Source organism: Acipenser ruthenus, chromosome 45 (assembly GCF_902713425.1).
Source record: "Acipenser ruthenus chromosome 45, fAciRut3.2 maternal haplotype, whole genome shotgun sequence".
Classification (NCBI taxonomy): Eukaryota; Metazoa; Chordata; class Actinopteri; order Acipenseriformes; family Acipenseridae; genus Acipenser; species Acipenser ruthenus.
The window spans coordinates 5,304,643-5,328,879 of record NC_081233.1 but is presented as its reverse complement, the minus strand read 5'-3'; the positions used below and the strand labels follow the sequence as shown (position 1 = coordinate 5,328,879).

Sequence of the window (24,237 nt, the reverse complement as noted above, 5' to 3'; positions counted from 1 at the left end):
TGATAAACCACGTAACAAGAGTTAGTACAAAGATATCACAGCACTGAGGCTCCTGTGTAAATCACTGATGCTCTGCAGCAGCCAGAAGTCTGAGATTTCAGGAGACATCATAATAATAAAACAGCATGTCTTTCTATTGAAATCAGAGCAGCGGAGACACGAACCAGCTGGTCTGAGGTTCCAGGACACTGGTTCTCTTTGTGACTGGTTCATCTTGCCTCTATGTTTGCCAAAGTCCTTTACAGAGACTGATCTACTGTATTTTTCATCTCTGTATTGAACTGCTTTTCCGATTGTGATGAAACGTGGGAGGCATCACCTAGTTCTTCAGGGTATCAGAAGCGACCTCTGTGGCCGGTCATTCATTAGACAAACACAGGTTTGTATCTTCATGGGAAATCAAAACCAGAGCCATCAGGATGATGAAAAGCTGATGCCCACGATGCAGATCAGCAGCAAGCACAGCGCAGTCTAGAATCAGTATTCCCTAGCCTCATGACATCGGATAAGCGCTTCAGCAGATACATGCAAACAGACAGACACAGACACCCCTACATCCCCACAATCTGATAGCATCCATAACTTACGCTGATGTTAATACCAAGTTCTCTGGACTCAGCACTTAGCTCTTCGTGGCGTCAGCTTCAAACTCCTGACATTTTAAGCATCGCTGGCTTCAACACCCAAAACAAAACAGACCCCAGACTGAAGTGCTTCAGTTGTAAGCACCAGGGATGTAAATAACCCTCAGAGAAGCCGGGGGGGCTCTGTGTGCTGTGAAACATCCTGCAAGCACGATACAGCTCACTGCAATGAAGCAGAAGCATGTTTCATAGCTCTCCCTATCTCAGTTCTTAACAAAATGCTCCTTCACGATCATTTCATGGTACTATGCATCACTCAAGCAGCCGACCGCCACACGCGTCGTGATGCGTATCGTGACATGAGTGCACCGTGACACTCTTAGTAATAAAGGCTTTCAGTCCCCTTCGTTCAGCACTAACTCGTTTTATAAAGTGTCTCTTCTGCTATCCCAGCATGGTCTGCCAAACTAACCACAAGACAAGGCTGTGTCTTAATGCAGACCTTCCCCTGCAACAGGAACGCTGTTCAGGCAATACTACATCTTACTGGTAGTACTGGGGGGAGCATATTAGGACATCACCCTTGTCTGAGTGGAGCTCTTGTATTGTTCTTAAATGTAAGGAGGAGCCCACAATTATAAGAACCGGTGGGAGTCCTTGGAACAGCACAGAGTTTGTCAAGTCTGAAACAAAGCTTTATTTAAATCCCTGTGAAGCAGTATGATGTCACTGACTGACATCACAAAGCTGTGGTTTTTATCTGTTGCTAAGGCACTGACTGTGTTTCTATGGTGAACTTTATAAAAACCTTCTTACGCCTCAATAACGGGTCAACAAAATGGCCGCCACTCAGGAGACACTTCTACTTACAAGAAAAATAAAATAAAAATATGTTTTTAGTTCAGAGAAGCATAAACATGGCTTAAGGCAAACCTGCTGTCCATATGGCAACCAGATTCCTGGACACAATCACACAGCAGATTTGCTGGAACAAGATGGCCGCTGTGAGGCCAAGTTTGTCTAAAACAAACATTCCTATGGCAACCAGACTAAACTATGTTGCCATGGAGACGAGTTGTAATTGTGACTGTGTGGTAGAAGCCAGACACTGTTGGCAGTCACTGTAGGAATTGTTGCTAGGTATCAAATTAGGCCCACGCCACAGAATTGTTTAAACTATTTATTAGTTTATTTAAAAAAAAAAAAAGAGTCTTTCAAGAGCTTTGAGTTTGAAACAGTCTCTTCGTTGTCCTTGGGGGAAGTTGGGTCTTTTCTTCTTGTATTTTCTGGATTTAGACACTTTTCTTATTATTTAAGTGTCCTTTCTGATCCACTTGATCTTGTTTTAGAAAATATTCTTGATGAAGGCACAACAGAAAAAAGATCATTGTAAACTACCCCTTAATCAGTTATCATGACAACATGCTGGTCTACTCCACGATCAGCCACCACCTCCTGTCTACACTGATAATTAAATCAAATACATTTTAAACTTGTATTTAAAATGTTGTCAAATAACTGTCATCTGCCAGTTTATTTCCCAGGACTGCTGGTTGTTATTTTGAGTGCAATCTACTTTGTTTCCACAAGGGGGAGCAGTTCTCTGCAGAAGGGTGGTCACTTGCTAGTGCGTTGAATAAGACCGCTCTAAAGTAGACCTGAGCAGACAGGAGCAATCCAAGGGATTCTCAGAATTCACAGAGATGCCAATCGGAGCTTGACCTCCTGTTCCTGATCAGCTAGAACGGATTAACAGAGCGGAGAGTAAAACCAGCTGTTCAGCATGCCAGCGAGGCGGCACATTTATATGGAGAGGAATACAGAAGTGGTAGAGTTTACCAGCTGACAACAGCCCTGGGGCTAAGCAAGCAAGGCTCAAGCTTGACTGGCTAAACAGCCTCTTTCCCTTCCAATATCCCTCGAGTTTAAGTAACAGACACTCCAGGCAGAACCCAAGGAAAGACAGCCGGGTTTGTTAACCTCACAGCTACACAGCGATGTGAGGGGCCACTGCTGGTGCATTGGGACAGAAACCTGAAAACACGCAATAAAAAGAATGACAGGGAAGATATTTTCAGAGAGGGGGCTCGTCGGTTTTGTGCTCTTGTGGATTATCGGGGAGACTAGCTGAGGATTTTGCACAGTTGATAACGTGGGGTGTGGCAGGCGGACAGCAGGACTCAGACCCGCACCACGGGCGTGGTGGCAGTGAGAGGCACAGTGGAGCCGCACTCGTAGTCCAGGTCCACCATGGTGTGGGTGTTGGTGCTCAGGCTGCTCAGGGAGGTGCCTGTGCCCATCTGCCGATCCCTCAGGCTCTGGAGGTAACTCTGAAACACAGGAGAGAGTCTGAGAGGCTGAGAGACTGAGAGACAAAGACAGAGACAACAGACAGAGAAACGAGAGACAGAGACTGAGTCTGAGAGACAGACCGAGAGACACAGTCAGAGTCTGGGAGACAGAGACAGAGAGGCGGAGACAGAGAGACAGAGACCGAGAGTCTGAGAGACTGAATCTGAGAGACAGAGAGGAGAGACAGACAAACGAGAGACAGACAGAGAGACTGATACAAAGACAGAGACAGAGACAGCGTCTGAGAGACAGAGAGACAGAGCAGCTCTGGGGTCACACTGAGGTTCAGCCCTGAAGAGCAGCACAGCAAGTTGCCATGGTGCTGCTGGCTACAAGGGATATTAGCTTCAAAACATTTAAACTTATTGTGAATTTCTGTGACCATCATAAAAAGCCCTCCGTCAGAGTGCTGTTAAGTCAGTGCTTCTGTATCAAAGCCCTCCGTCAGAGAGCTGTTAGTCAATGCTTCTGTATCAAAGCCCTCTGTCAGAGTGCTGTTAAGTCAATGCTTCTGTATCAAAGCCCTCCGTCAGAGAGTTGTTAGTCAATGCTTCTGTTATCAAAGCCCTCCGTCAGAGAGCTGTTAGTCAATGCTTCTGTTATCGTTCATTATTACCTGGCTGATTCCCATTAGGAAATTGCACCTCTAGTAATACTGGACTGTGACATCACGACAAACACACTGAAGATTACACTGCTGCCAAATGATTTTCACTAAAACTAGCAGCGAGTGTTGCTGTGGAGTTGTGAGCGAGTGGTCAGGGATGTGTGAGTGTGTGGTCACTCACAGGGGCTAGCACGTCCCCAGCGTAGCGCTTCACTGGGTAGGGTTAGGGGTAGGGGTTAGGGGTGTGGTCACTCACAGGTGCTAGCACGTTCCCAGCGTAGCGCTTCACTGGGTAGGGTTAGGGGTAGGGGTTAGGGGTAGGGATAGGTGTTAGGGGTGTGGTCACTCACAGGTGCTAGCACGTCCCCAGCGTAGCGCTTCACTGGGTAGGGTTAGGGGTAGGGGTAGGGGTAGGGGTAGTTGTTAGGGGTGTGGTCACTCACAGGTGCTAGCACATCCCCAGCGTAGCACTTCACTGGGTAGGGTTAGAGGTTCGGGTTAGGGGTTAGGGGTAGGTTTGGTGTGTGGTCACTCACAGGGGCCAGCACGTCCCCAGCGTAGCGCTTCACTGGGTAGGGTTAGGGGTAGGGGTAGGGGTTAGGGGTAAGGGTTAGGGGTAGGTGTTAGGGGTGTGGTCACTCACAGGGGCCAGCACGTCCCCAGCGTAGCGCTTCACTGGGTAGGGTTAGGGGTAAGGGTTAGGGGTAGGTGTTAGGGGTGTGGTCACTCACAGGGGCCAGCACGTCCCCAGCGTAGCGCTTCACTGGGTAGGGGTTAGGGGTAAGGGTTAGGGGTAGGTGTTAGGGGTGTGGTCACTCACAGGGGCCAGCACGTCCCCAGCGTAGCGCTTCACTGGGTAGGATTTCCTGCGGTAGGTCCCCTCCGGCGCAGGGCCCGGCTGGTGCTTCTTGGCGTCTTTCTGTCGGATCCTCATGAGCTGAACTCTCTTCTGACGGCGGGAGATGATCACTGAGAGAGAGAATCACACACACAGTGCATCAGCAACAAACCTGATCCCTTCCTGTGCTGACTGGAGCTAAACCACTGGGGTGACCTACAGCACAGGAAGGGATCAGGTACCAGGAAACAGCAGCAACTTTTAATTCAGCAGAGACGCATTATATCTGCATACCCTGAATGGAAGTATAAAATGAACACGCAAAGAACCAGAAGATATTCTACACCAGGGGTTTCCACACTGGGGGCCGAGGCCCCTGGGGGCCACGGGATGGTTTCTGTGGGCCGTAGCACATGTCAAATTTCTCTCCCAAATGACCCTGACAAAGCGATGCTCCCCACACCGGGAGAGCAATCCATTTACACGAACGCTGCTGTGAGGGGCTTGGAGTTATTCTGCATGTAACACTGAGGTCAGCTCATGCCTGCGCTAACAGTATGTACCATTGGACAACAACAATTAATTACATTAATGCACTTTATAATTACAACATTGTTTTTTTATTAAAATAAATAAATAAATAAATAAATAAATAAATAAAACAATTATCCAACTCTAGAAACCCGATTCGGCATTAACCCAAGCAAAAACACAAGAGTAGAAAATTGAGAAAAAAAAAACACACTACAAAAAGAATACCTTCAGTATGAGAGAATCCTTCAGCCGTCAGCTTCCACTGAACTACGATTCCCAGAATGCTGAGCGCTGGCCACACTGCCATGATGACCCAGCTGTACCAGCAGAGCGGCGGGGAGGGGGTGAGGCGCATGCAATCGTACACAAACTGCACGAGCACCAGCATCTCGATGAAGTAATCCACGCACACCGTCATGATGGCAGCTCCGAACACAGAGGTGGAGAGCACGGTGAAGAGCTTCTGCCACTGCAGGGTGAGCACTGCGAACAGCATGCCCGCTCCCATCAGCATGCCCACCGGCACCCACACCGTGCCCGGGCTGTACACCTGCTCCATGGCCACCAGGGCGGCAGCGGCGAGCAGCAGCCCCAGCAGCAGGCCGGTCATGAAGAGCCCCACGCTGCGCACCAGCATGGTGACCAGGCCGCACAGCAGCCCGATGGCCAGGCCGATGCCAGCGCTGACCTCCACGCTCAGCTCCGTGTCCAGAACCCGCTCCTTGTGGCACAGCAGGAAGATGATGATGGAGCCGAACAGGAGACCCGACAGGAACATGATGGCTTTGAAGCAGCGGTACCCTGCAGGGAGACAGAGAGAGACTTAGCCGTGCGTTTCATGTCATGGATTCATGTTGAAATAAATGAGGTTTATAAGACATGGTTTTACCAGTACAAAATGAAATGTGTAAATTAAAACAAACACATTTGCAGAGACTAATGGCACTTATGTGTGGTCCAGTGGTTAAAGAAAAGGGCTTGTAACCAGGAGGTCCCCGGTTCAAATCCCAGCTCAGCCACTGACTCATTGTGTGACCCTGAGCAAGTCACTTCACCTCCTTGTGCTCAGTCTTTCGGGTGAGACGCAGTTGTAAGTGACTCTGCAGCTGATGCATAGTTCACACACCCAAGTCTCTGTAAGTCGCCTTGGATAAATGCATCTGCTAAATAAACATAATAAACATAATAATAATAATAATAATAATAATAATAATAATAATAATAATAATAATAATAATAATGTACCAGTTTGTGAAAGCACATGCTTTGGTATCAAATCATCCCCTGCAGCACGCATTGGATTTTGAAGTCAATGTGATACCTGTCCTGGCAGTCCACAGAAACCCCTTCAGTAAAGTCAGTAGTTAATAAACTAGGGGTCTGAGCTGAGTGGAGTTGACGCACAGTAAATGTCCTACCCCCTATCATTTCTCATTCCTACAAAATGGAGAATATTTTTGGGTACCACTGCAATTGGTTTGATCATTACAAATAATGCATTTACATTTAAATAGTAAAATTCTTTGTCAAACATTGACAAGAAGTCTTTGTAAATGTATATTATTACCCGTTAGTTATATGATATTGAAACACTGTTCCAGTACTGCTTCTTCAGCTCATGGCTGCAGTAAGACCCACTGTCTACTAGAAGGCAGCAAAGCCCCATAGAAAGCAGAATCTCGTCTTTCAACACTGCAGCTGGAAAGGGTCCTGGCAGACACATGACACACAGGGAGCGAGTGAAGGCACTGAAACCCTCGCTCCCCAAAGCAGCAGGATATGATTACTATTTACATTATCAAGAGGAGAATCGTCCCGGGGGTAGAAATTGTATCTGATAAACTTGTAAAGAATGTTCTAATCACTGTGTTCTTGTGGCTCTAGTCTAAATAAATCGGAGCAAAAACACTTCATATGTAGAATAACAGTCAAGGGATCAGCCATGTAAAGATGGGATTTCTATAAAAGGAGACAAGTTAGAATAACAAACTGGGGCTCCCACTATAGGCATGGTGCTCGTGCTGCAGTAAAACGAGGAAGCCAAGAAACTAACAGCTGCATGAAGAGCTTTAGACTGCTAGGCTGTGCTAGCTTCCTCGTTTTCATTAGCCACACTGGGCCACTCCACAAACCCCTAGAAGTCTTGATGGTAACTAAGCATCCCCAATACAGAGCTACACCTTGCATCCCCACTCATCATCCCCAATACAGAGCTACACCTTGCATTGTGTCTAAGGGCAGCGAGTGGCTCACCGAAGAAGCAGTAGATAACTCCGAAGAGGCAGCACATGGTGCAGATGATGGCAGGGATGATCTCATAGTCTCTCTGGATCTCCAGCTCACACACGTCCACCTCCGTCACCCCCTCGCCCGCGACTCCCAGGTCAATCTGCAGGGGCTCCGAGGTCATGGCTGGAGGGGTCGCTGGTCCAAGCAGTAGAGAGGGGGGGATCAGAGCGCTCTCCACATCATCCTGGACAGCACTGACCTGGGAGATGCAAAGAGGGGGTTATTTTAAAGTAATTGCAGCCAACAAAACCCTTCCATACATTTCCTCTGCCATGCACATCCATTCATTATATACAGACGTGCTCAAATTTGTTGGTACCCCTCCACAAAAAACGAAGAATGCACAATTTTCTCTGAAATAACTTGAAACTGACAAAAGTAATTGGCATCCACCATTGTTTATTCCATATTTAATAGAAATCAGACTTTGTTTTTGATTTTTTATTCAACATAATATTGTAAATAATAAAACAAATGAAAATGGCATGGACAAAAATGATGGGACCGCTAACCTAATATTTTGTTGCACAACCTTTAGAGGCAATCACTGCAATCAAACGTTTTCTGTATCTCTCAATGAGACTTCTGCACCTGTTAACAGGTAGTTTGTATGTTCTGTAAGTTTTCGCAAACATGGTATCTGGAAGACTTCCTGTAAGGCACAGCAATGGCATTGTTCAAATGAAAATACAGGGTTTCTGTAACCTTGGTTTCTTCAATATCTGCACATTTGGGACCTAATGGAAGATTTGGGGATTTGTTTTGCTACAATTACTTTTAATAGAAAACATATACCAACGTATACTGCCTGGTGACTATCTGGAGCTGTACCGAATATCAGGTTGGGCCTCCTTCTGCCTGGATCAGAAGGAGCTGGAAGGAGTCTTGAAGGATCCATTCAGTCATTAATATTACAATCTGCGCAGAGGTAGCAGAGGATTGGGATGAGTGTTAAAGTTCATCCCAAACAAATAGTGTTGAGATCAGGGGATTGTGGAGGCCATGGAAGACGTCTGAAGCCACGCTCCTCAAGCATGCATTCGCATCTCTAGCCATAGCAATACATGTTGGTAAGACGTATTCTGTTAGCTCCATGTACTCTCTCTCTCCCGGTCCTTTCACAGAGGGCTGTGAGGGCTGTGAGGTTTGTATCCTTGCTGTGAGATTCACACAGTCTGTGTGGCTTGGTCTATGTGTGTACACTTAATGTACAAAACACCTGCACAGAACACTGACCAGGATCCAGTCACTGAAACCCAATCCACACTGAAACCCAATCCACACTGAAACCCAACCCACACTGAAACCCAATCCACACTGAAACCCAATGCACAACTGCATCCTCACTGCAACACAACCCACACTGAAACACAATCCACACTGAAACCCAACCCACACTGAAACCCAATCTTCACTGAAACCCAATGCACAACTGCATCCTCACTGCAACCCAATCCACACTGAAACCCAATCCACACAGAAACCCAACCCACACTGAAACCCAACCCACACTGAAACACAATCCACACTGAAACCCAATGCACAACTGCATCCTCACTGCAACACAACCCACACTGAAACCCAACCCACACTGAAACCCAACCCACACTGAAACCCAACCCACACTGAAACCCAATGCACAACTGCATCCTCACTGCAACACAACCCACACTGAAACACAATCCTCACTGAAACCCAACCCTCACTGAAACACAATGCACAACTGCATCCTCACTGCAACACAACCCACACTGAAACCCAACCCTCACTGAAACACAATGCACAACTGCATCCTCACTGCAACACAACCCACACTGAAACCCAACCCTCACTGAAACACAATGCACAACTGCATCCTCACTGCAACCCAATCCACACTGAAACCCAATCCACACTGAAACCCAACCCACACTGAAACCCAACCCACACTGAAACACAATCCACACTGAAACCCAATGCACAACTGCATCCTCACTGCAACACAACCCACACTGAAACACAATCCTCACTGAAACCCAACCCTCACTGAAACACAATGCACAACTGCATCCTCACTGCAACACAACCCACACTGAAACCCAACCCTCACTGAAACACAATGCACAACTGCATCCTCACTGCAACACAACCCACACTGAAACCCAACCCTCACTGAAACACAATGCACAACTGCATCCTCACTGCAACACAACCCACACTGAAACACAATGCACAACTGCATCCTCACTGCAACACAATCCTCACACTGAAACCCAATCCTCACTGCATCCTCACTGCAGTGCAAGGAGCCCTGAAGTCAAGACTAAAGACAAAGCTTCACTTCATTACAGCTACACATCTGTTTGCAGTTCTTAAGACTGCAATACTGAGGAACACACAGACTATACAATACCTACCACGGGTGTTACGTTTATGTTTAATTACCAAACCGTTTAAACTTCAGGATTCAACACGTTTACACACTGTAGCCAATCAGGAAAGCCATCACAAGAAACCCTCCATGGCTTTTTATAAATAACTGTAAGAATGTAGCTGAGAATTCAGGCTAAATTCTAAACTTGAAACACTTTGCTACAGTTTAAACTGTTAACTGTCCCCAAACACCACCAAGTATTGAGACAACTGAATGCTCACTAAACATCTGATCACGGAACTGATAACCGTGGTGCAAAAAGATTTTAAAATCAAGGGATGGGAATAAGACTCCCGTTGCATAGCAGTTTGATCCATTCTAGGTTTTACTATGAGTTTAGTAAGACACACCTGAGCTTGTTACCTGTACACTGGGGCTAATCAAGCACATATTAAAAGCTGTGATCTGACACTGGATCAAGGTTCCTTTAGCTTTGCTGGCAGTACGCTGCTGTGTACTAGATGGCGCTGGTGTTTACTAATAAGGTCACTTTACATTACAGATGTAAGGAAACACTGTTAGGAAGCAACCTAGGAAATAAAACAGTCAAACCTGAAAGTAAGGCATGCAAATGTATTTAATGGTACTGGATTTATTAAAATGACAATAGGGGTTTGCTATAACGTGTGAGAATGACGGAATTGAATATTAAGTGAATGGAACAGACTGGATCAAGTCTCCCTCCCCCTGGTTGTTATGGGATAGGCAGTGCACTCTGAATTAACACACAGCCACAGATTGTACCTTCAGGCACACTCTGTAAGAAACGTTTCTGTTTGAACACATTTTCCTGTTTTAATTGAATGGAAAAATAATTCATCTTGTGTCTCAGTGCAGAACAATATGCCAGTGTCGCACACAATTCTCTCTCTCTCTCTCTCTCTCTCTCTCTCAGGACTAAGGGAAAGTTTGGCACATGACCACCACTGGAAAGAATAGAAATTATTTGGTTGTTAGTCTCTCTGAGGATGACGTGTGGATACAGTCAGTTTGGAAACTATTCTGTATTCTCTGAGTCTCTCATCCTTGGCTTCACTTTCCTTAATTCATTAAAGCTGCAGTGAAACACAAAACCCTTTCCAATTTGACACATCTGTCTTGTTCTCAGATTGGAAAGGGTCCTGCCTCTTAATCTATAGTACAGAGTTGACAAAACACACCAATCACCAAAAAACCTTAAAATCAACAACCCAGTCATTTCAGTCATGTTTTTCACCCCCCTCAACGCAGCGATCCTCACAGCAGCTCAGGGGAACGGACGGTCAGTGCTCCGATGGTCTCTGTGCACCCAGGAGTGGATTCTAGCAAGCTGCCAGCCCTGCAGGTGTCCGCTTGAGCTCACAGGCTCCTGGCTAGTAAGGGCTGCTGTTGGCTGCTTCGATATGGATACTCTTCTAACTCCTGCTAAACCATCACATTCTGTGTGGAAGTCTATGCTAGTTTGTGGGCTGGTCCGCCCTGCGAGGGTTAAGATGAGGGTTTAAATAAAGCCTCCTCCCACCCCCTCTCCCCTTGGAGTGGAGAGTCTGAGCACACAGACAATGGGTATCAGTGTCCCAGCTCTAGACTGCGAGAATGGAGTCATTATCAAGGAACAAAGCCGCAGAGAGGCTGGCAGCAGCCCCATTGGCGTGAGTGAGGTGCATGCTGGGTACTGCCGCTGCACAGAGGGGAGCGCTTCCCCCGTTTGAAAGGAGAGGGAGTGCTGGAATGCACATGGAGAGGGGCTCACTCCCCCTTGTGTGCGTCTCCCTGTCCCTCTGTGTTGCTGTCTCACTGTCACACTGCCTCTCTGTCTCTGGCTGTCTCTGAAATAGTGACAGAAAGATGCTTTGTGATGGTGCTCCACTATGAAAGGCGCTATGTAAAATAAAGATTGATTGATTGATCGATAGTAATGATGACATTCCATATGGAATATCCATTGTATGAACGCTCCTGTGATATGACTCCCCCTGCACACCACACGCTCGTGCCTTCACCATCGGACACCTCGGAGACCCCACTTTCTTTCTCTTTTAAATCACTTTCATGAAATCAATACACTGGTAGAGTGCCCTCAGAGAGAATTATCTTGTGTTTTAAACATTTAAAGTAATCATTCAGAACAGTAAATTAGATATTGTTCTATAGTATCTTTCTTTGACAAATTAAAAACTGCTAGACTGTACACAGGGGTAGAAGCTTTACTAATTTGGGAGTCGGATAGTTAAATAGTTGAATCGGGCATACAAAAAATGAATCGATCCTATATTGGTGAACGCACTGTTGTTTCACAACACTTTGCCGTTTGTGCGCTACATTATGAAACTGCTGGGTTTTATTTTAAACTATTAATGTTCCAAAATATAACGTTAGTTTTATAGATAATTTGGCGCTAGCATATTTCAGAAACCAAGCATACATTTCCAACCTCAAGCAGACGGATCAATCCATGTTTCATTTTGCCCTTATTTAGACTCCGCTGAGCTATGCTTAAATACCTTCCATTCCCCGTCCCTACACACCCTAGTCGTGGGACATCCCAAGGCCTCTTTTTTTGGGAATGTTGCGTGCCTGCTCAAAGGGATCATACTGTTAAACTGCAGAAAGCAATGCTCCAGCCAGGCTGACTGCGTGCATCCCTGCCAGCATGAAACAGCCCATCAGCAGCTGAGGTGTAGAATTAGATTGCAGCTGTCTGGCTGCTCCCTGGTCTCTCACGCCCACACCAGCCATGCCATCTCATGCAGCTAGGTGAGGCTGGCATAGTTCTGTTGTGAGCCCGCTGAGCAGAAGGGCTGGGTTACAATGCCCAATACTGACACACTCAGGGGCATGCGTAAATATGGTTGAGTAACGTGTTCTGGAGATTATAGAAATACTCAAAGGAAGCAGAACAATGGAAGTCTCTTTCAATGTCTTCAAGAAGACGCTCCACACGCCAGAGCAGTACATGTAGAGAATTTCAAACCATTTTACAATTTAAAGACTTTGAAACCAATTGAAGTTTCTTGGAGTACAGCTGTGGATTGGCTGGATTTCGAAATGTCATGTTTTTCGTCATATTGAAAACTACAAAGAGGTATTTAATTCAACTGACTTAAAGTGAAATAGAGTAAAAACCAACCACAGCAAAACTACAGCGGACTTGTGAGAAATCTGCTAAAGAAAGAATGTTTGACGTTCTGGTTCTGTCTGATGGTAGCGGGGAAATACAATATACAACATAACATATACATTCCATACGATCCAAATGCTGTAGAGATGATGTGTGTTTCTCATTTCCCTATGAAAACAAAACACACAAATAACCCTGTAATGTACTCCCTGAGTGCTGATTATTCTGCATGTGTTCCACTGAGAAACATCTGTTCCAATGAAGAGAAAGAAACCCTCTCCTCCCCTGAACTCACAGCCCTGTACAGAGAGCCAGCTCACACGCACACACACACACGCACCTGAAACACTGCCTCACAGTGCTGCTGCATTTCATTAGCTCTCAACTGCTTTTAAAATAGTTTTTAAAACACTTAATTTTTTTCCTTAAGTGCTGAATTGGCATTTAAAATGAAGCATAGTGTTTACTGGACTGGAGTAATCTTGTTTTCTTACTTCTATGAAGAACAATATGCCTCAGTGGAGCTGCCGCAGTGTGTAGAGCCCCTTCACTTACTCCCTACAAACCGGCTCAGATCTGCCGATGCCGCTGCCTTTGTCATTCCAAGAACTCCATTCAAATCCTACGGAGCGAGGGCTTTTAGATCTCAAGCTCCTTCCCTTTGGAACTCACTTCCAGGTTTTATCCGGAATGCGGAGTTAGTCTGGATTTTTAAATCTAAACTGCAAGCATATCTCTTTGATTTGTCCTTTCACTGGAGAGCAGTTTGGAGCTCTTTCGGTCAGCTGTGTATTTCTGTAACGTGCCCGGGTATGCTTGTACATGAAGGACGCTATATAAATGAAACTGGTAAGGCATGATGAAATTGTACTGCAGATCACCATGACTTGCATGGTAAAATGAGAAGTGTAACATTCTACCACATACAATTTCACCCCCAGAGGGATAATTACAGCTACTGAAATGCAGGGTGTCCCATCGATAATAAATTAATTCGAATAAAAGACCTCTATAATAACACCAACGTGCTGTAAAACGACAAGAATCGAGGCACTGAGAAGACTTCAAAACAACAAGCAGCAACTGTGCAGGCCTGGGCCCCTCCAACGCAACACAGAACACTGCTGAACCAAGCGGATAACTCTCGTTAGCAATCCCAGAGGGCTGTGTGACATCTGACCTCGGCAAACAGGAAATGCTGCAGTTGAGATCACTTCCAGTTCGTGCTTGCTTGACCCCTGCAGGAAATGGTGTCAGGAGGGAGGTGAACCAGGAACCGAACATAACAGTGAAAAAAAAAAAAAAAAAAAAAAAAAAAACACAACTCATGTCCTAGTTACAAAATACTTCACAAAACCTGACTTACACACTACTTTACCACTATATCTATTATACAAATTATTTGCATTATTTTATTTTGAATGTTCAATTTCTCCCCAATTTATAATGTCAAAGTTCTGTTCCCTGAACGCAGCGATCCCCACACAGCTCAGGAGAACTGACCGTCAGCGGGTGTCCTCCGATCCCCAGGCCAATCACCTCTCACACCCCGGAGCTACACAGCAGATGTGAGCCACCACCCCCTGGAGGACAAAGGCCAGCGCTGCAGGGGTCTGCTTGAGCCAGTAGGGTCCGCTGTAGGGCAATGAGGAGAAACAGGCCCTGCTGATTCTGCCTCCCTAACCTAGCGCCAGAGCCAGTGAAGTACTTCACACAGCCAGGAACCTGCGCTCACCTGACTGTGTGACTCTCCCTGCACACCACGCGGCTGTGCCTTTACCAGGGGAGAGCCTCGGGGACCCCTGCGCCCCCCTGACTGTGTGACTCGCCCTGGACACCACGCAGCCGTGCCTTTATCAGGGGAGACCCTCGGAGACCCCTGCGCTCCCCTGACTGTGTGACTCCCCCTGCACACCACGCGGCCGTGCCTTTACCAGGGGAGACCATCGGGGACCCCTGCGCCCCCCTGACTGTGTGACTCACCCTGCACACCATGCGGCCGTGCCTTTACCAGGGGAGACCTTTAGGGACCTCCCACGACTAAATATGTTTAACAAATCAACGCTGGGGTGTGAAGCTTGATTTCATGTTTTTGTATTCACAACCCTTGAGAGAGGTTGGACATTAACCATAGCGTCTCATTACTGGATCACACAGGACACGGGCCTTGGTCAACGTAAATTAAAGTAAACTAAGCAAAACACACACAGTCCTGAAGTTTCCCTAACTCACATATAAAAGAAAAAAGACTGAACCCACACCATCAGAAGACTAAAACCAACCCAGATGGGAATGCAGAAGTTAGGGATCAGTATGTTAAGTCTGCTACACCCGGACTCTCGTTGCACCCTTTTTCCAGGGATTTGAAAGCTTCATCCTTGCTTATTCAGTTTTTCCACAGCTGTGCAATTCGATCCAGTGCTCAACAAGCCCCCCTTCTCCATCACTCAGTGGAAACCCTCGCTCTACCTTCACTGATCTGCAGTGCAGAGCTCCCAGCCGCCCCACAAGCATGTTCAACTGTACCTCCGTGTTAAATAAGCATGCCAGCAACACACCGTATATACCCTCCACTGCTGACAATACAAAACTACCATGTCAATGACATCCACCCCCCAGAGACACATGTTCAGTCAAGACAGGCGGTTCTCCAAATATTTCCTAAATGTGAGGGTGACACACAGACAGACGGACGAATGGACACACAGACTCCTGAATCCGATACTCTAGTGGACAGGTAATGCTGATATCAAGTTTCACAACACTTGGTTAAGCTGTGCTATATGCGAAACTAAGTGTGACAAACGGACGGACAGACAGACACCCCAGTATATCTTCAGAATCGGACACTCAGTAACCTGTGCTAAATAGTGTTAATACCAAGTGTCATGACAACTGGAGAAACAGTTCCCATCAAAGGATAATAAAACCAACATGCTGTAAAGTAGCAACCCTTAGAAACGCTTGGTAGAAATTGATGTATGGAACATGAACCTTTAAAGCATTATTACTGCATGTCGCAATACAGAACCCACCTAAACTCTTGAGAATATAGAAGGAGTTGATCTTTTGCCAAAATGTAGCAAAAGTGAAAAAAAGCTAGATTTTTATTTATCTAGCTTTTATTTATTTATTTAAAAGTTCAAACTTTTAAAACATGATGCAACACGTTTCATTTAGATCTTAGACATAGAAAAGGGAAGTTAGAACAGCCTGCATATAAGAGAAAGCGATAAATAACATCTTTGACAAATGTTTGGAGCTACAGTAACGTAGTGCCAGATATCATGTTCCAAAATGAATGTGCGCCCACACGTGTTTCTTTCAAAACTGCACATCTGAGACCTACAGTGTGGAGCTAATGGAGGTGCACAAAAGGGTTCTGAGATTACAAGGGCAGCAGTGTGGCGTAGTGGTTAGGGCTCTGGACTCTTGACCGGAGGGTTGTGGGTTCAATCCCTGGTATGGGACACTGCTGCTGTACCCTTGAGCAAGGTACTTTACCTAAATTGCTTCAGTAAAAACCCAACTATATAAATGGGTAATTGTATGTAAAAATAATGTGATATCTTGTAACAATTGTAAGTCGCCCTGGATAAGGGCGTCTGCTAAGAAATAAATAATAATAATAATAATAATAATAATTACTGTGTGTGCTGCACTTGCAGCTGAAGTTGTAAGAGTTACGACAGTGTGTCCAATTAAAGAAGTGCCAGTAGGGAGTGGCTTTTAATTAATGCATATCCCAGCCTGCACCTGGGCCAATTAATAATTCAGGTCACTGCACTTCATTGAAATCCTTATGATGCCAATGCTAGTTATAATTATAAGTTACTCTATTATAATATCCGTTCAAAATGTGAACTCACTTGGAAAGGCTTTGAAGCAGCACCAAGATGATATTATCATGATCGGAAGTCATTGAAATCCACTCCCTGTTCTCTTTTCAGAAGAAATCGCCCTGACAAAAGTCTCTTTGTTTCTTCTAATCCCATAAACCATCAACTTTAGCCTAAGAAAAGGAGTGAAAATGTGCTGTGACCCTGGCAAATCACACACACAGACACACATAGACACACAGATACACAGTCACACACACACACACATTCTACATTATGGATTCATCACATCACAATCAATGAACAACAATGCATTTATGTTGCTATACAATAATTACCAGTGATTTAACTGACTTTAATTCAGAGACATTATAAATAACACTGTAGATTAAACATACCCTAACCACTTCCTGTGCTGCAGGTCAATATCACTCCAATGGTTGCAATCGACCATGTGATACCAGTTTCATTTCTTAAAGACTCTTTTCTGTTCAAACAGCAAAGTTGCATTACATGTTTGCTGTGTTGCCCATTTTTAAATGCATTCATCTCTAATATTTTCCTCATTACTAAGGGTCTATAAGATGTGAATTTTGCCAACCCTCCACGGTAGATCCTTTAAAAGGTGAAACAGCTTCCATGGGGCTTAGGGAACATTTCATTCTTTGCCATCACTTCTAGGCATAACTCCCATCTTCTAGACCTTGTCCATTACTACAACAGTACATGAGAATGCAGCTGGTAGCATATGGTCTATGGTGATTAGCTCTCACATACAGTACACCTCGTTTCCTTGCAGTATATTTTTAGCCTGCCCACGATACACCCAGCCTGGTGAGTACGAGTCACAAAATAGAATTACCTTTCCATTAGCGCAGACCGAGGCTGCTGGTAATGGGATGAATTGTCTGGATTAGCCGAGGCAAGATGCAACACTGTGGAATCCTGCAGAGTTTAGCCGATGCACAGCACTGCAAAAAACAGCAACTTAGACCCTGCTTATGAGTGACAATCCAAAGCGACAGGAAATGTGGGCAGTAAGTCAATTAATAACACATCCACATACATGTTCAGTATGGAGACGCAAAATAAAATGCTCAACCGGAGCGGTCGCTGTCGAAGGTTGCAGGAAAGGCTAGGATACCTCTAATGCAGTGTCTGGAAAAATGATGACATATTATTCACTGAAGATAATGCAAATCTAAGTGGCTATGCAAAGTAAAGTTTTGATTAAAGCAAAAAGTGAAATGCATCTGTGCAGCCGCGGCACACTGGAGAGGACTGCTGCTCCGCTAGAATCAAGCAGCGTTTGCTCCAATAGCCCAATATATTGTCCCAGCACTAATTCACTCAAACAGTAGATTCCCTGCAGTGATTTTGTTAGCACCATATCGTTTAAGTGGTTACAATAATGTGGCTCAGTAGATGGTTGCATCATTGTCAGCCCAAGTATACATGCATTTAGCATAGTTTTTTTAAAAGCGTTATCCTATCTCTCCCGTCTTTACAGTTCTTACCTATGATTTCACTTTGCTTTTTTAAAACTGCTATGCTTTTAGAAGGGAGGGCCAATCTGCTCCTAATAAAACGGCCAGGCAGTGTATTTTACATTTTTAAACATTTGGTTTAAAAGTTTCAGTTTGAGAGAAAGCACCCCCCAAGTGTTTGTTTTATGTGATAATGATCTGCCATGTTAAAAACGGGCTACAGTAAGGTCTTTAAATAGGGACATTAGTGAAGACTGCGTGCGTACGAGAGTACATTGCTATTGGAGTAATTCATAGTTACATTTCAAAGCATCTGCAGGCAGGAAGAGTCGCGCCTATGCTGACTATGATGTAAAGACTGCAGGGTTGAATGGGGGACAGGCTGCACAGCTTGGTGCCGCTGCGTGTTATCTGAGCATGGATGGTGAAGACTTATGCAAAAACTGAAACTGGGAGAGAATATATCCAGAATAATGCCAAATATCTGAGGGATATTTCAATGGCTGCATTGTTCAATCTTAATCACAGTAAAAGCACTTGCATGTTGATGAGGATTAGGACTAATACGGAAGACTTCAAAAGGAGAAATTCATACACGTGTTCTCCTGGTATACCCTGGTGTGGGGCGTGCTCTCCTGGTACACCCTGGTGGGGGGCGTGTTCTCCTGGTACACCCTGGTGGGGGGCGTGCTCTCCTGGTATACCCTGGTGGGGGGCGTGTTCTCCTGGTACACCCTGGTGGGGGGTGTGTTCTCCTGGTACACCCTGGTGGGGGGCGTGCTCTCCTGGTACACCCTGGTGGGGGGCGTGTTCTCCTGGTACACCCTGGTGGGGGGCGTGTTCTCCTGGTACACCCTGGTGGGGGGCGTGTTCTCCTGGTACACCCTGGTGGGGGGCGTGTTCTCCTGGTATACCCTGGTGTGGGGCGTGTTCTCCTGGTACACCCTGGTGGGGGGCGTGCTCTCCTGGTACACCCTGGTGGGGGGCGTGTTCTCCTGGTACACCCTGGTGGGGGGCGTGTTCTCCTGGTACACCCTGGTGGGGGGCGTGTTCTCCTGGTACACCCTGGTGGGGGGCGTGTTCTCCTGGTACACCCTGGTGGGGGGCGTGTTCTCCTGGTACACCCTGGTGGGGGGCGTGTTCTCCTGGTGTTCTCCTGGTACACCCTGGTGGGGGGCGTGTTCTCCTGGTACACCCTGGTGGGGGGGCGTGTTCTCCTGGTACACCCTGGTGGGGGGGCGTGCTCTCCTGGTACACCCTGGTGGGGGGCGTGTTCTCCTGGTACACCCTGGTGTGGGGCGTGCTCTCCTGGTACACCCTGGTGTGGGGCGTGTTCTCCTGGTACACCCTGGTGTGGGGCGTGTTCTCCTGGTACACCTGAATGCTGTAGTTTACTTAAGCATCATTGCAGATCAGCAGTGCTGTACCACAGCGATGAGAACGCACCCGTCCACCGTGCTGGAATTGTGCTCCAGCGGTTTGAGGAGAGACTTCAGGCATTTTCCACGGCCGCCACAATCCCCGGATCTCAATCCAGTTGAGCTTGCTTGTGATGAATTCGAACAATCTGTTATTCCAAGGGTCTGCACCAATTGAAACGCATGTATTCATGCATGATCCTTCAAGGCCATGTCTAGCATGTGATCAGGGCATACGGTGGCCCACCACTAGTCTAGCGTCTCATAGCTTTGTTTTCCACACAGAACGCTAAGGAATTATATTTCAGAGTAGAACTCAATTTGATTACAGTATGCATGTGCCCTTATTAATGTGTTAGCTTTATGGAATATGAAAACAAGCATTTGGAATTAAGTTTAAGGTCAGCCAGACTACCGCACACAAAAAACACAGAAACACCTCTCCCATGTAGCACACACTTTGTGTAAACGACCTGTCCCCCAGGAGTATTCCGTATGCAATATATAAAAACTGCATCTCCCTGCTGTGTAACCAAGACAGATCTGAAAGACAGAAGGCCAATGGTAGGCCAAGGAAGCACAAGACATTGTTTCAAAATCAATTAACCCAAATAGCCTTTCTAGAATGACCATAATGCTATTGCACAGCAGACATGGTGCTATAGCTAAGTCAAGGCATCAGGACGACATATGTTCTCACAATGTAGTACTCCGACTTGGGTAACATGATATGTATCATATGGTGACAATAGATTATTATTACTCTCCCTATAAGATACACACCCCTAGCCAGTTAAGCAAAGATTAAAGGGGCTGAGGTCATCACTACCTGAAATTTCTTGGAAGAATTATTTAGGGCGAGTATGGAATCCATTCAACATTACAAATATAACCCATATGCGCAATTTGGCAAAATGTATTAGAAAACTCACTTATTTTCATTGTCTGCTGGAGTTCTTGAAAAAAAATCAACTAATTGTAAGAAATACAAACCTAGTTTCGTGTGTAAAGAAACGCTAAAGCCTCTTTCTCCGGCTTCAGAAGCACTCTGTTTAAATTGCACACTAGACTAGATGCAATAGGAAAAGAAGCACACAGTGAGGCGTGGGTGCAATGACAGAGGAACGATCCGCCTGCCTGATGCCTGTCACTTAAAAACTCGCCACACACACAGAGTTCACGCGTTACATTTAACGGGACTTTTTTTTTCATTATTAAATCATATTTATATTTAAAAGACGCGACATAAAACAATACATAACGTTCTCTACAAAAATAAAAAGTTCACACAAACATCGCTCATGTAATGTTCACAACAGTACCGTATTTGTGTAAAATTCCGTATTTATAATATAATAAGGATGTGTTACTTTTCCCCACAATAAAACAATGCCACACACACACACAATGTTTGTACGGTATTTTTTTTAAAATCGTAAATAGTTTTGTAATAACGCTCCACCGTCCGCCTTCAGTCAAATGTATTAACGATTACGTGTTTTAAAAAAAAAAGTTTAAAAACTCACCGTTTTAAATGACTTTCAGATGTTTCCCAGAGGAAATCCAAAAGTTTTCTCATGAAATATCCCCGTCAGTGATAGAGTTCATTTCTCAAATGTGCCGGTTTAAAAAAAAAAACCACACACTTTGTTTTCTTTATTCTCTTCTCAATCACTAGCTTTTTATTGTAGTTTTGTTTTTGTTTTTTGGGGGGGCTCTCAAGTTGCCTGCATGGAAACGTTACTAATACTGGGAAGCTGAGGGAAACAAAGCGAACAAAACAACTTGACGGAGAGTAAAAAAAACGGCATCCGATTGTATTTTGAATTGCCTGCCTGCTGTGTAACGATGCGCCTGCAGGAGTGCAGCGTGAAGTCCTGAGACCCGCTGCCCCTCTCTCCCTCCACACAGTGCTCTGAATGCGTGCCCTGGGGTAAACCTGTGCCTTCGTTGCTCACACTCAAAAAAAGCTTTTCGGCTCTCGCTAACCAACAGCTGAAAAGATTTGACATCATCGCCCAGAGAGACCATCTGTTATTGCCGGTTGGGGGAGGGCTCGGGCTCGGGGAGGCGAGGCCTGCTCATGCCGGTTCGTATTACACGACAGCGTGACTGAGAAACACCCTAACAACGAGAGACAAACCTTTGCTGTTTCTTCAGATTCGTTTTTGTTGTTTTTATTGAGGAATGTGTGTATTTATTTTAAATGTGCACGTTAGTAAATTGTTGGGTAATTTAATTGAGCGCAGGAGCAGGGGTGGCTCATTCGCTCATCGCTTTTTTGGCGTCGACCCAAGAGGCATGGGCTGCTCCGGGTCACAGCGGTTCGGTGGAGGCCGAGATAATAATGATTTCATTGTCTGTGTGGGAGAGAGACAGCAACCATCCTCCCTGTAGCACTCTCAGCAACACCCCCACAAGAAACACACACTTACACACACAACAGACACACATTTCACTGATAGCACCAGCTAACACACTGGCTTACACATATCACATCAATCACTTTAAACACACTAAACATAGCAGGGCTGTCTAATCACAGTCCTGGAGGGCCATTCATCTCCAGGTTTAACTGGTCAAATCATATAATTAACTACTTCAGGGTTTCAATTGAGGTTTAACTGGTCCAATTAAACAATTTAGAACAAGGCTGGAACAAAGACCAGGACTAGAAGGAGCTTTGGCCACCCCTGGAATATAGACAGCCTTCTGACCTTGAGTGGGTGAGAATCGTATTTTATCTTAGCACAGTCCAGGGCCATAGCTTGAGGCATGAAGACTGAACTGCTCCCTCCCTCACCCTCTAAGAGAAAGGGTGCTCCCTCCAGTCCAGGGCAGGCTTGAGGCACGGAGACTGAACTGCTCCCTCCCTCACCCTCTAAGAGAAAGGGTGCTCCCTCCAATCCAGGGCAGGTTTGAGGCATGGAGACTGAACTGCTCCCTCCCTCACCCTCTAAGAGAAAGGGTGCTCCCTCCAGTCCAGGGCAGGCTTGAGGCACGGAGACTGAACTGCTCCCTCACCCCCTAAGAGAAAGGGTGCTCCCTCCAGTCCAGGGCAGGTTTGAGGCATGGAGACTGAACTGCTCCCTCCCTCACCCTCTAAGAGAAAGGGTGCTCCCTCCAGTCCAGGGCAGGCTTGAGGCACGGAGACTGAACTGCTCCCTCACCCCCTAAGAGAAAGGGTGCTCCAGTCCAGGGCAGGCTTGAGGCATGGAGACTGAACTGCTCCCTCACCCCCTAAGAGAAAGGGTGCTCCCTCCAGTCCAGGGCAGGTTTGAGGCAAGGAGACTGAACTGCTCCCTCACCCCCTAAGAGAAAGGGTGCTCCCTCCAGTCCAGGGCAGGTTTGAGGCAAGGAGACTGAACTGCTCCCTCACCCCCTAAGAGAAAGGGTGCTCCAGTCCAGGGCAGGCTTGAGGCATGGAGACTGAACTGCTCCCTCACCCCCTAAGAGAAAGGGTGCTCCCTCCAGTCCAGGGCAGGCTTGAGGCATGGAGACTGAACTGCTCCCTCCCTCACCCCCTAAGAGCTTTCTGATATAAGACTGATCTTGCCTATAGGCCTGTGGCACGTAACTAGAACTGAAGAGCAACTCCTGAACTCAAAATATTAACACAGACCCATCAAAAAATGAAAAGCATCCGAGTGTGTGCAATAATCAACCAATCAATCAATCTTTATTTTATATAGCGCCTTTCATAGTGGACCACCATCACAAAGCGCTTTGCAAGATACTGAGGAGCAATGCATGATACATTAAATAAGAACCAATATGATTCATGCAAACAAAGTCAAGGGAAAAGTACATTAAAAAGATGACTCTTTAAGACTGTAACATGCTTTTATAAAACCCTGGCCAAGACATCCAGCACGAGAGAGTGTCGCCTGATGAAAACTGATTGATCAGGAAGCTGACTAGCATTATGTGTTGCTTTATTAAGGATTTGGGGAGGGGAAGGGGTATGAATAGGACTCTGTTCTCCCGTGTCCTTAATCGGATTCTCACAGCCTCCCGCTAATAGGGGGATTTTAACACAATAATACAAAATGACTAATGAGGCGGGGGGTGGGTCTGACTGAAGTTCAGTTCAGTTCACAAAGTAGCACGTCCGTGTCGCAGATCTCATTGGGAGGCAGTATAGGTGCATTAAACAACCTGCCATTATCAAACCATAGTGAAAGAGCAGCATGAAGTGAAAGCATGGTAAAGCATTAGCATTGTGAAGCACAGAGAGGCATGGTCAAGCATTAGCATTGTGAAGCACAGAGAGGCATGGTAAAGCATTAGCATTGTGAAGCACAGAGAGGCATGGTAAAGCATTAGCATTGTGAAGCACAGAGAGGCATGGTAAAGCATTAGCATTGTGAAGCACAGAGAGGCATGGTAAAGCATTAGCATTGTGAAGCACAGAGAGGTCTGGTAAAGCATTAGCATTGTGAAGCACAGAGAGGTCTGGTAAAGCATAGGGAAGCATTGTAAAGCACAGAGAGGTCTGGTAAAGCATAGGGAAGCATTGTAAAGCACAGAGAGGTCTGGTAAAGCATAGGGAAGCATTGTAAAGCACAGAGAGGTCTGGTAAAGCATAGGGAAGCATTGTAAAGCACAGAGAGGTGTGGTAAAGCATTGGGAAGCATTGTAAAGCACAGAGAGGTCTGGTAAAGCATAGGGAAGCATTGTAAAGCGCAGAGAGGTCTGGTAAAGCATTAGCATTGTGAATCGGAGAGGTATGGTAAAGCATATGGTAAAGATAATGTAGATACACAAAAATGTGAA

At 45.9% G+C, this 24,237-nt stretch overlaps 1 protein-coding gene across 2 annotated transcripts; it reads right to left on the bottom strand.

Annotated features, from left to right (window-relative positions):
* Nucleotides 1-1,781: 1,781 nt before the first annotated feature.
* On the bottom strand, nt 1,782-21,925 carry LOC131696470 (transmembrane protein 198-like). 2 transcript variants are annotated; one of them, XM_059013243.1, is made up of 6 exons: nt 20,988-21,925; nt 17,419-17,527; nt 7,169-7,403; nt 5,141-5,716; nt 4,364-4,512; nt 1,782-2,914 (listed from the first exon to the last, which is right to left on the bottom strand). In XM_059013243.1, exons 3-6 carry the CDS (start codon nt 7,323-7,325, stop codon nt 2,765-2,767), a joined length of 1,032 nt encoding a protein of 343 aa, XP_058869226.1. In that variant the 5' UTR covers nt 7,326-7,403; nt 17,419-17,527; nt 20,988-21,925; the 3' UTR covers nt 1,782-2,764. The 2 variants fall into 2 exon arrangements, with proteins under 2 accessions (XP_058869226.1, XP_058869225.1); XM_059013242.1 differs by lacking the exon at nt 17,419-17,527 and having other exon boundaries at nt 20,988-21,924.
* Nucleotides 21,926-24,237: the final 2,312 nt, after the last annotated feature.